Here is a 12477-nt window from a genome sequence, read left to right as displayed (position 1 = left end):
AGGACTTATTCTTTGGAAGCCTAGTACTTATTCTATCGGTTTCTTTTGCTGAACCGCTAAGTTACGGGGACGTAAACACACCAGCATCGGTTGTCAATCGATGTTGGGGGACAAACATAGACACACAAACACGACGAGCTTCTTTCAGTTTCCGTTTACCAAATCCACTCACAAGGCTTTGGTCGGCCCGAGGCTATAGTAGAAGACACATGTCCAAGGTGCCACGCAGTAGGAATGAACCTGGAACCATGTGGTTGGTAAGCAAGCTACTTACCACACAGCCACTTCTGCGCCTATGTGATAATTTATTCAAAATATTTTTTTTAAAATACTGACAAAAAAAGTTAAAATAGTACCTTGACTAAATGTCGACAACAAATGGTTGCTCCTCGGCATGCGGCACGATGAAGTGGTGTCTGGCCAAAAAAATCAGTAAGATCAATTTGAGAATATCTCATAGCTGAAGTCAACAACTGGACAAGTTCAATTGGTTCTGCTGTGGTGTACACTGGTCTGTGAAAAATAAAGTAAAATATATAAATTAGAATTACGCTTGATTAATAATGGCAAAAATAAACTTCAGACAATTCTAACAATATGATTATGTGAAAATTTCTTCATGATATTTCCCATGTGATATATCCTCTAAGGCCTTCTTCAGTCATGGATGACTAGGAAAGCTATTCTACAAGATGTATGTCTGGGCAAGATATTTCGTGGGACACTAAGACTCACTCATGCATGCAAATTTCTCCTCTTCAGACCACTGATGATGCCCAAGAGAGAGGCAAAGCCAATACAGTTTGGCACCGGTGTCATCACAGGCATTAATGAGCTTCGTTACAGTTTTCAATTTCAAATACCACACAGAAAAACATTAGTCAGTTTGAAGACATTTGTCCAAGCTGCCATGCATTGGAAACGAACCCAGAACCATGTGATTGTGAAGTGAATTTCTTAACTACACAACAAGATCTGCTTTGCATCAATTTTTCTACACATATATTTTATACACTTAGTCACAACTGACTCAGCCGAGGCAAGTGGTGTGATGAAGAAAATAAACTGGATGAGGGTTCTATGTAACTTTTTTAATTCTACATCCCAATGGGATATTTTATAAAAATTCTATCATTATAAAAGAAATAATTAACAAAGACATAAAATGAATGACAAACTGGACAAATAAACAATATTGTAACCAACAATGAAAATTTACTTTTCAATATCTCCAAAAGCATAATGCAAAGACAAACGATTCTTTTTGTCTTTAGCAAAAACGTCAGCACTATTTTTAATCAGTAATTCTTCAAGGTCAATGTTAGAGTCTAGCTGGCCCAAATTGTTTTTCACAGAGCAGTGTAGGGGTGTCAAGCCATCACAATCAACGGCATTCACTTTGGCACCAGCTTCTTTCAGAATGTGTACTCTCCTCAATGTATCGGCATCACGAACTGTTAAAAAAAAAAGGGAAAGGAAAAAAGATATGAAAATGTTGCAGCAGTTTGTTAAATAGAAGAAATAAACATTGATTGGTATGTCATTGAAGAGGTCACAAGTGGACTCTGACAAACACAACTGATTGATTAATTTGACTAATGATGTAGTTAATCAATCAAACGATTAATCAGTTAGTTGAGTAAACAGCTAACTGACAAATAATAAAGTGAAGTTAAATCAGTGTGTGTGTTTATTATTGACATACCAGTCATCCCAAGATACTACAGAATCTATTTTAACATGATTTCACACCAAGAATCTTGAAAACCAAATACAATAATTAAACATTGCTTTTATAATTATTCTTACATAATTTCTTGGCATTACAGATGCTAACAAATTATATACTAGTGTCTCGCAGAATACACAGTTCAGATGAGTTTGTAAATTTACATATTTGCAGGACTACCTCTGGAGTGATTTATGGCTAGATATCCCTTCTCATTCATTCTTTTGTAAGTAAAGAGTAATTTCTCAGAAAAGGGAATAAAGCAAACAATTTTTTTTTTTTTTAAGTTAAGTGGAAGACCAAAAATTTAGTTCAACTAAATTGAACTTAATATATACCAGTTGTTTATTTACCCGTTTCCGAGCAAGGTAATATTTCCCTCATGACCAGACACACTTTAGCAAAATATTGGAAATGAATGGCATTCATTTACAACATCATCATCATCATCATCGTCATTTAACGTCCACTTTCCATGCTGGCATGGGTTGGATGATTTGACTGAGGACTGGCAAACCAGATGACTGCACCAGGCTCCAATCTGATCTGGCAGAGTTTCTACAGCTGGATGCCCTTCCTAACGCCAACCACTCCAAGAGTGTAGTGGGTGCTTTTACGTGCCACCGGCACGAGGGCCGGTCAGGTGGTACTGGCAACGGCCACGCTCAAAATGGTGTTTTTGACATGCCACCTGCACAGGAGCCAGTCCAGCGGCACTGGCAAAGACCTCGCTTGAATGTTTTTTCACGTGTGACTGGCACAAGTGCCAGCTAGTAAGGCGACAATCATGCTATGTCAAGACAAGAAGACAAACACACACACACAAAATGAACTTCTTGCAGTTTCCCTCAACCAAATCCATTTCAGAAGGCTATGGTGAGCCCAGACTATAGTAGAAATTTGCCCAAAGTGCCATGCAGTGGGACTAAGCTCAAAACCACATGGTTGGGAAGCAAACTTCTTGACCACACAGCCAGTATAAAATTTATACAGTATAAAATTTTATCTTCACAAAAAAAAAAAAAGGATCACAGATTATGAACATTAATTTTTGTTAGACCTCTCGGCCCACCATTACTTCACTTTAAGTAGAGTAGTTGGCAAAGTCTGTTACTATTAGTGTTCTCTTAATATTACTCAATTCCTTTGTGTAACATTTCAAAGAGGAACACTCAATGGATGAAATTATCATATGCTCACCACAATGGCAACCCTTATACACGTATAATCACATATGAACACTGGTTACTTACTTGGGTTTTGTACAGCTAAGTGCAAAGCAGTTTGCTGTCTGGGGTTATTCCTGTCGTCTATCATGACATGTGCCGATACAAGCATGCGCAGTAAGTCAGGTTTACCATTTCTGAGAAGAAAAACAAAAAAAGAACCAAAAACATAAAATATGTAAAACACATGAAACAATTATATACTATAAGGAGATAATGAACAGATAGACCATGTCACAGATAGATCATTAGAGCAGTTTTATAGCACTGGACTATATAGAGGACAGAAAACTGAGCTAGACTGTACAGTTTTTAGAATGGAATTATTATTACAGAACTTCAGTACTTACTGAGCAATTAAGACCAAAGGTGTCACTCTTTGATTGGAGTCCTTTTTCACATATGAACAATTAGGATTTGCATTGGCCAAAAGCTGGAAATAGAATTACATAAAAATGTATGCATTAATGTATATGTATATGAACACAGTATATGTGTGAGTATATATATATATATATATATATATATATATATACAAACACACAAGAAGTACAATTGAGTACTGTATCCAATAAGATTATTATTATTATTATTATTATTATTATACACACACACACAAACAATGTTTGAATACAGAAGGCAGAAAACAATTACATAAGACATAATAGAATTTATTTATTCATTTGAAACTGGGAATCCACTCCATCACAACCCAGAATTTCTCTCAACATACATTACAAGCAACAAAATGAATTTTTTTTTTTTTTGTGGTTGTGTGAATAATCATACTTGTTGACAATAAATCACCAGCTTCAACCAAACACACACACACACACATTGTAAGCCACTAGCCATAATGAAGTCACCTAGTAATTTACAAGACAGGAAAAGAACAAAAAACAAAAATGCCACCTCAACTGGCAGGGGGAATTGAGAGCAGTGGGTAGTTTTATGCCAGGTGTTGGGAAGCTATAATATGATAGAGTGACAAGCACAGGCGCCATGCTATAGAGAAGATACATGGCTTCTCTGCATTACAAAAGGGTGGGTCTTATGCATAAAAGAATGGGTGGATCATGGTAGAAATGCTTTTGATCACAGATCTACTCAATCGGGGCTCAAATGGTGTAAATCAATAACAACACCAACAACAACAGCCAAAGTTTCAGAACTCATAAAACAACAGAGAAAAGAAAATAGAAACATACCAGCATTTTGACAGCTTCAACACGACCTAATTGAATGGCTTGGATCAATGGGACACAGCCATATTGGTCTGGCATATCGAGTTGTGGTTTCTTGCTCAGGATGAGTTTCAAGCCAGGACAATGGTTTACAATACTATCAGGAGACAGAACAGATTTCTCAGTAACCGCAGCAACCATAAAGTGAACGGCACACCATTTACCTAATAAAGTACAAAAAAAAATTCTTTCTTTGAGACACATTTTAGAGAGAGAAACAGACAGGCACAAAAACAGAGAAACAGACAGAGAGGAAGAGTTTGAGCTTGTTCTCTCAAAATATTTCCATCATGTCAAGAAAATACTATATTTACCTGTGTACTATTTTAGAGTCAAGTGTTGGGACAAAATATTTTCCATATATAGTTTTAGCTTCACCCTGTGTATAAACCACACCCAAGTTCTTACACTTATAATCAAATTTAAAATACTGGCAATCTATATACAAGTAAGTATAACATGTTGACTATTTTATTGATAGACATAATGTGTTGGTATCCATGCCTTTCCCAAGGAGAGTTTGAGATACAAGTAGAGTGAAATGGTCTGGACCTGTGACTGAAACTGCATCATTATGGGTTTACTCTTTACTCTTTTACTTGTTTTAGTCATTTGGCTGCGGCCATGCTGGAGCAACGCCTTTAGTTCAGCAAATCGACCCCAGGACTTATTCTTTGGAAGCCTAATACTTATTCTATTGGTCTCTTTCGTTATCAAATAGACGTGTGTGTTACACTTTTGTCTTTCACGTGTTTCAGAGTAAAATCTGTGGCCATACTGGGGCACTGCCATCATTCAATCTTTTCTTTTTTTTTTTATCTTTCATTGTTAGGTTTTAAAATGTTTATTAGTATTATGAAAGTAAACAGATAAATATATAAGCAGAAGGGACATTAGATATTCGAATATGCTGACTTACACCATGAAAATTCCATGGGTCCTGTTGGTAAATATTATAGAAGGAAAAGAGAAATATCCCACCAACTTTGATATGGGATGTATTACAAGAATTACCCAGGAGTAGAAAGATTGGAAAATGCTGGTTTAACCAATAAAGAGTATAGAAATTTAAATTATAACATTTTCTAAAATTTACTCAAATCAAACAACAATTATCATAAAAAATAGAAAATGATGATGATGATGATGATGATGATACACTCACCTTCCTTTCCATAAGTTCTTTCTTTAGTTGGATCTTGGATGTATTTTTTATCAACGGATGCGTTGATGTCAGGGTTAGCTTCATCGATCAGAAGAGAAATGAAGTTCCGAACATTAGCTTGCCTTACTTCAAGTTCATTGTCAGGTTGTTTTTTGTATGTAGACGCCTGAAAATACAAATAACACAATGATTTCTAATATAGGCGGAGAAACACAAATCTGGTGGTTGAAATGAACTCGGTGCTGATGCTTTTTTTCATTAACTTAAGTAAAATATATGTGTGTGTGTGTGGGGGGGTAAGTAGCTTGCTTACCAACCACATGGTTTGGTTCAGTCCCACTCTGTGGCACCTTGCATTTCAGGCATTTTGAGCCCCTATCAATGGACATGTACTCTTTTTAACATATTCTGGAACTTTTTGAAATTCTGAGTGAATATTGGATTTACTTTATAACACTGGGAGTAGTACCACAGGCATAAATTATATTTGGATTTAATGATCTCTGATTGCTAACGATAGCCAAGTTTATACAGCGAATGATAGCTCAGAAGATATCATCTGTATGGTTTTGTAAATCCCTATTATTCATTATATATATATATATACACACATATATATATGAGTGGTTGGCATTAGGAAGGGCATCCAGCTGTAGAAACTCTACCAAATCAGATTGGAGCCTGGTGTAGCCATCTGGTTTCACCAGTCCTCAGTCAAATCGTCCAACCCATGCTAGCATGGAAAGCGGACGTTAAACGACGATGATGATGATGATGATATATATATATATATATGTCAAGTAGAATGCTTAAATTAATTCATTGTATCCTAGAAGCTACACCAGTAACACAAGGGCCTAGAGTGCTGTGCTTAAGCACTTATATTGAGAAGCCTCAGCTACAGTAGACAAAGATAGAGGTGTGTGTGTCCCCGTGCGTGTGCTAAATCAACTTCAGTCACGAGATACTTTATTTTACTGGACAATGCTAGCCATGTACATAAGCTCACACACATACACACACACTGCATTGTTTCAAACTTTTGGATTTCCTGGCATGACATAAACAGTGGCACAAAACTTGAAAAAATAGGATCCTCTGTCAGCTTGATAACGAGAAATTTGAGCTATCGAATCAGCTAAACTAACCTATGGGGTTAATTTAGAGGGTGAGGAAAAACATCTCTGCCACGAACCAGTAACCTCTTCCATGCCTGCAATGAAGTGTGCAATCTAGCATTATTGTGATCAAAGACCAATGTACTTATGATTTTCAAGTGTTGGACATTTCTGTTGGAATGCTGCATTTAATTTTTCTAGTTTGTCACAGCACACATCCAAATAGATGGTCCTGATCATTTGTTGGCACTCTGGCACTCCGTCGAGGGTTCCAGTCGATCCGGTCAACGGAACAGCCTGCTTGTGAAATTAACGTGCAAGTGGCTGAGCACTCCACAGACACGTGTACCCTTAACGTAGTTCTCGGGGATATTCGGCGTGACACAGTGTGACAAGGCTGACCCCTTTGAATTACAGGCACAACAGAAACAGGAAGTAAGAGTGAGAGAAATTTGTGGTGGGAGAGTACAGCAGGGTTCGCCACCATCCCCTGCCGGAGCCTCGTGGAGCTTTAGGCGTTTTCGTTCAATAAACACTCACAACGCCCGGTCTGGGAATCGAAACCGCGAGTCCGCTTCCCTAACCACTGGGCCATTGCGCCTCCACTGGTTCTGATCATAGGAAGCTCATTAAAGGCAACACCCTTACAACCCCACCAATTTGAAAGTTCTTTGGGTGAAGTCATGTTTTGGATGTTGTCTGAAATAGTTTGTCACACTTTCCCCATGATCATTTGTGCTTCATATTGTTATAGAAGATCCACTATTTTGTCTCCTGTTACCATACTCTTCAAAAAAAGGATAGTTTTCTTCATGCATCTGCAAATTATAGCAGATGGACATTCACTGGGCCATGTTTTCCTCATTCAATTGATGTGGGACTCAATACATTAGCCAACAAGTCAAGGCTCAACCCAAAGCCATGCAGAAAGACATTTGCCCTAAGTGCCACACAATAGCAACATGCCAGGTAACTTATGATTACAAAGCAAGCTTCTCGTCCATTTGACCAAGTTTGCAGCCTACAATGCAACACACACACACACACACACACACACACACATTTTACACATACCTGCAGGTTCTTGTATACTTGACATGCTTTCAATAACGGAGTGTATCCATCATGATCCACCATTTTTGCAAGCTGCTTGAGAGTACTATCAGACGAAGTATTTGAACCGTCAACCTCCATGTCTGTTTCTCCTGATGTCTTGTTCTATAATGACAAACATAAAATAACAATAAACAAACAATAACAATATTTTCTTCTCAACAATTACCAAGTTTTCAGCAAGATCTTTTAGCAACACAGAAAGATCTAAAAGAACTTATGTATTTTTCTTATCTGATTAAATACCAAATGGCTGTTGACTTTAGATAAACTTGGATTAAATAATATTTGTTTTTTAAACATATTGTTTTGAAGGCAGCAAAAGAGATGTAAGTTCAATTCTACACTAAGCTCTGGTCACACCTATTTATTTTATTTTATCGCTTAGACAAGAGGTAAGTCAGTGTGTATAACCTCTTTGCATGGCCTCTAAAAATGGTGTGGAAAGGGCAGTGTCTTTCTGCATGGCCTTGAGAATGGTAAAAATAAGGAGAAAAAGATTATGTTTCCTTAATGATTAGTATAGAAAATAAAACATCATGGCATCAAGGTATCCTTTATTAAGGCCTGAGACCTGATGAGAATGCTAGTAAGAGAATAATGAACTCTGCTAAAGAAATTCAAGGGTCAAGTGTTAATGTTGTAGCAAGCCCTAATAAACCTCTATCGGCGGTGATATGACATCATGGTCATGTTGGCCGAATATGTGTAATTATTAGTTTTTCCATTGGTTAAAATTACTGTCCATATCTGAATTCTAACTTTCGTCAAAGAGAAATCGCTCACTAAATACGGTTCTTAGAATTCAGATATCAGCAGTTATAAAAGCCCTGATTTTGGGGAAATAAATCAGCATTCATTGGTCGTCTATATGATTACACGACACTCAATTTCATGAGATTTGGTTATTACGATGCCAAATTTTTTGTTTAATTCAGCAATGCTATTTTGAATTGTTGTTTTACATATTTTTTTAGCTTAGTTATGAAAGAATTAGATAATCCAATTTTTATGTCATAAACTCTCTACGACAGTTTTCTTTTTAAATATCTTTTGACTTCTCTTACAAAAATGTATTGTAAATATTACTAAATGCACGTAAATAAATTAATTTAGTATATGATTTCTTTATCTTCATTTCTTCAGCTTATCAAAAAAACTTATTTCTGTACTTATTGAAACGGTTATTATAATGGTGAAGTTGATACATTTACATAAAAGTTCATCAGTACTCCGAAATCTGTCCATATTGTGCCACAATTCAGGGTAGAGTGAATGCTAAATAAACATAACTAGCTTATGTTGATTTCTACAATAGGAGGGTTTAAGACTAGCAATGAGATGATGCAAATGAAACAGGAGGATAAAAACAAAAACAACAATAAAAAAAAAAACTTACCAGCTCAATAACCTCTTTCAGTAGTGATATCATATCGGATTGACTGCACAATTCTGCCATCATGTGTAGAATATTCTTACCAAACTTGTTTTTGTCTAAAGTGATTCTGCCTTTCTTTTGAAGTAATTTCTTTGCCAGAAGAATGTTGTTCTGAGAATGAAAAAGAAAAAAAAAAAGTATTCAATAAAAATGACCGTTCCCAAATAGACAATGTTTTATTGCCTTCAGCATTGGAATGCTGCTACATAGAAGCACCACCTTGAATATAATTTCATTCTATTGCATCAACCCTGGCATGGTCCACTACACGTTTTATTGTTTTCTATTTTATGAAACAGCTGAATTGAACACTACAGCTAATTGCTCTGATATCTATTTTATTATCTCAGCTCGTTTGTGCTTCATCGTTTATGGATATTAATATAACACATGCTGCAACAGTGTAACAAAAGTTGTTGGCCCTCCGTCGCTTACGACGTCGAGGGTTCCAGTTGATCCAATCAACAGAACAGCCTGCTCGTGAAATTAAACGTGCAAGTGGCTGAGCACTCCACAGACACGTGTACCCTTAACGTAGTTCTCGGGGATATTCAGCATGACACAGTGTGACAAGGCTGACCCTTTGAATTACAAGCACAACAGAAAGAGGAAGTAAGAGAAAGTTGTGGTGAAAGAGTACAGCAGGGTTCGCCACCATCCCCTGCCGGAGCCTCGTGGAGCTTTAGGTGTTTTCGCTCAATAAACACTCACAACGCCCAGTCTGGGAATCGAAACCGCGATCCTATGACCGCGAGTCCGCTGCCCTAACCACTGGGCCATTGCGCCTCCACGTAACAAAAGTAGAAGTATGAGATAAGAACTCTACTAACAAGTTGATCATTTCAAAACTTTTCAAGCATTGTAAATGTAACAAGAAACTCCTTGAGAGTGCAAGTGAGGTATGGCTGTAGGGTTAAGAAATTTGCTTCTCAACTACATGGTTTTGGGTCAGGTCCCATTGTGCAGAATTGTGGGCAGGTATCTTCTAGAGCCACAGGCAGACTAAAGCCTTCTGAATGGATTTGATAAACAGAAACTGGAAAGAGGTCTGCCACACACGTGCATGTCTGTTTTTGTGTATTTGGGTCTCTATGTTTTGACATCTCACAATAGTGGTTCTCTGAATGTAACATTCTGTAACTACCCTGTAAGAAATGAGCCAGTGAGGGGAACCTCTACGTAGTCACTTGATCTACTAGAAATATTAAGCCAAATCTACCTAAAATCTAAAAATTCAAGACCATGAATAATATGGTCTGGGGTCCAGTCTGGTGTGCCCATAAAAGGATGGAATAATTTCAGTTGAAATGCTTTTGGACAGATGTCTGTACAATCAGATCTGAGACTGAACAATAAGAACTACATAAGAAATCCTTTGATAATCTTGATTTGACATCTGTCACAGTTGAAGCTCATAAAATATTGCTAAAACCTAAACAAGACAGAACCTGCCATTTAGTTGGCCAGTGACAATTCCTAGCTTTTGTCACACAAAGCTGTTAGTTTATAGAGAAAGAGTAAGTAGTCAACTTAATTGAGTTCAGAACTTATGGGATCAAATCATCATCATCATCGTCATCATTTGACATCCATTTTCCATGCTGACATGGATTGCACAGTTTGACCAGGGCTGACAAGCTGGAAACCTGCATCAGACTCCAGTCTGATTTGGCATGGTTTCTATGGCTGGATGCCCTTCCTAATGCCAACCACTGAGTGTAATGGATGCTTTTACATGCCACCAGTGTGGGATACTATTTGCATGACATCAGTATCTGCCAAGACTGCGATTTTACTTGGCTTGATGGGTCTTCTCAAGCACAACATAATGGCCAAAGAATCTCAGTCATTCGTCATAGCTTCCGTGAGGCCCAACACTTGAAAAGAGCTTTTCACTTATCACAGGCATCAGCCACTTTGCCTGTGGAAGAAATAAAGTCAAAGTTGACCTCTAGTAGCATTAAAACTTAAAATACAGAACAAGGAAATTAACAACTGCAGAACATTTACGCCAATTCTCAACAGATTTTGCTCCAGCACCAACTTTATTTGATGCTGTTGCAACAAATTATATTGTCCCTTCATCATCATCATCATCGTCCGCTTTCCATGCTAGCATGGGTTGGACGATTTGACTGAGGACTGGTGAAACCAGATGGCTACACCAGGCTCCAATCTGATTTGGCAGAGTTTCTACAGCTGGATGCCCTTCCTAACGCCAACGACTCAGAGAGTGTAGTGGGTGCTTTTACGTGTCACCCGCACGAAGGCCAGTCAGGCGGTACTGGCAACGGCCACGCTCAAAATGGTGTATTTTATGTGCCACCCGCACAAGAGCCAGTCCAGGGGCAATGGCAACGATCTTGCTCAAAAATCCTTACACATGTCACGGGCACAAGTGCCAGAAAGGCAACGCTGGGCACAGGTGCCATCCCGATTTCGCTTTCGCTTGCCTCAATAAGTCTTCGCAAGCTGAGTTTCGTATAAAAGCAAAATTAGTTATGGTGAAATTTTAACTCAGAATAACGGAGACATACAACTAGACAGGGTAAATCTTTTAAACTCAGACTCGACTGTCTCGGTTCTAACGATACATACCTTTTCTATAGCAAGCATGAGAGGTGTAATGCCATCAACTGAGCGTGCTGCTGGATCACAGTTGTTGTCGATGAGATACTCAGCAACTTCAACACTAACGGCCATGCATTCTTTCGCATCCTGGAGAAAAAAAGACAGGAAGAATTTTTAATTCATTTTTGTTCATCAAGAAAATATGTTTATGAGAAAATTTAATATTTTAAAAGGATATGGATAACAATTATATGAATAACAATATTCTCTTACAAGGTTCAGCTTTTTGGCTGTGCCATGCAGTGGTTCCTGAGATATTTTAAAATTTTGTACAGTAATTCTTGATTAAATCTTAACCCTTTAGCATTTAATATGGCCATATCCTATAGTAAATATTTCTACCTATTTTACGTTTCAACTGACCAAATCTGGCCTCTCACACCTAGCTTAAAATTTCATTCTAAAACTGAACAGTCACATCATTGAGATGTCAAAGTTTCGAGATAATACCCTGATTAATTCAAAAGAATGAGAATAAATCATGATGTCTTCAGCTAACTGGATCCTAATCCACCAAGGGAAGGTATGTCGGAAGAAAGTAATTCAACAACGCGGGTTGATGAACCGTAAGACATGTGGCCAGAACCTCCTGGAAAATAACCATAGTGAGGGACATTCCACAGTTGAATTAGAACAGTCACAAACAGTGAAAGAAGACATGCACCCAACACCAGAGCTGAAGACACCTCCGAAAGGGGGTGGCCCTGCCACGTCAAAACGGTAGAGGAGTAGGGGCCGAAACCGGACGTGGTTCCTCCTGATGATGTCTTGAGCTAACTGGATCCTATAAAGGAGCTGTTGTGGTAGCAGACC

General features: G+C 37.9%; 1 protein-coding gene across 1 annotated transcript in view; it reads right to left on the bottom strand.

Annotated features, from left to right (window-relative positions):
- The window catches only part of LOC106872934 (poly [ADP-ribose] polymerase tankyrase), a 155738-nt gene that overhangs the window by 25779 nt on the left and 117482 nt on the right, over nucleotides 1-12477 (bottom strand). The window contains exons 23-31 of the mRNA XM_052971557.1: nucleotides 11632-11751; nucleotides 8995-9144; nucleotides 7557-7700; nucleotides 5365-5530; nucleotides 4164-4363; nucleotides 3306-3388; nucleotides 2983-3092; nucleotides 1220-1454; nucleotides 357-513 (exon numbers count right to left, since the gene is read on the bottom strand). Of these exons, the coding sequence (XP_052827517.1) occupies nucleotides 357-513; nucleotides 1220-1454; nucleotides 2983-3092; nucleotides 3306-3388; nucleotides 4164-4363; nucleotides 5365-5530; nucleotides 7557-7700; nucleotides 8995-9144; nucleotides 11632-11751 (1365 nt within the window). The remainder of the gene's footprint in view (nucleotides 1-356; nucleotides 514-1219; nucleotides 1455-2982; nucleotides 3093-3305; nucleotides 3389-4163; nucleotides 4364-5364; nucleotides 5531-7556; nucleotides 7701-8994; nucleotides 9145-11631; nucleotides 11752-12477) is intronic.

The sequence above is a fragment of the Octopus bimaculoides genome, chromosome 11 (genome assembly GCF_001194135.2).
Source record: "Octopus bimaculoides isolate UCB-OBI-ISO-001 chromosome 11, ASM119413v2, whole genome shotgun sequence".
Lineage (NCBI taxonomy): Eukaryota > Metazoa > Mollusca > Cephalopoda > Octopoda > Octopodidae > Octopus > Octopus bimaculoides.
Note: the sequence above shows the minus strand (reverse complement) of the source record. Positions and strands in the feature narration are given on the sequence as shown.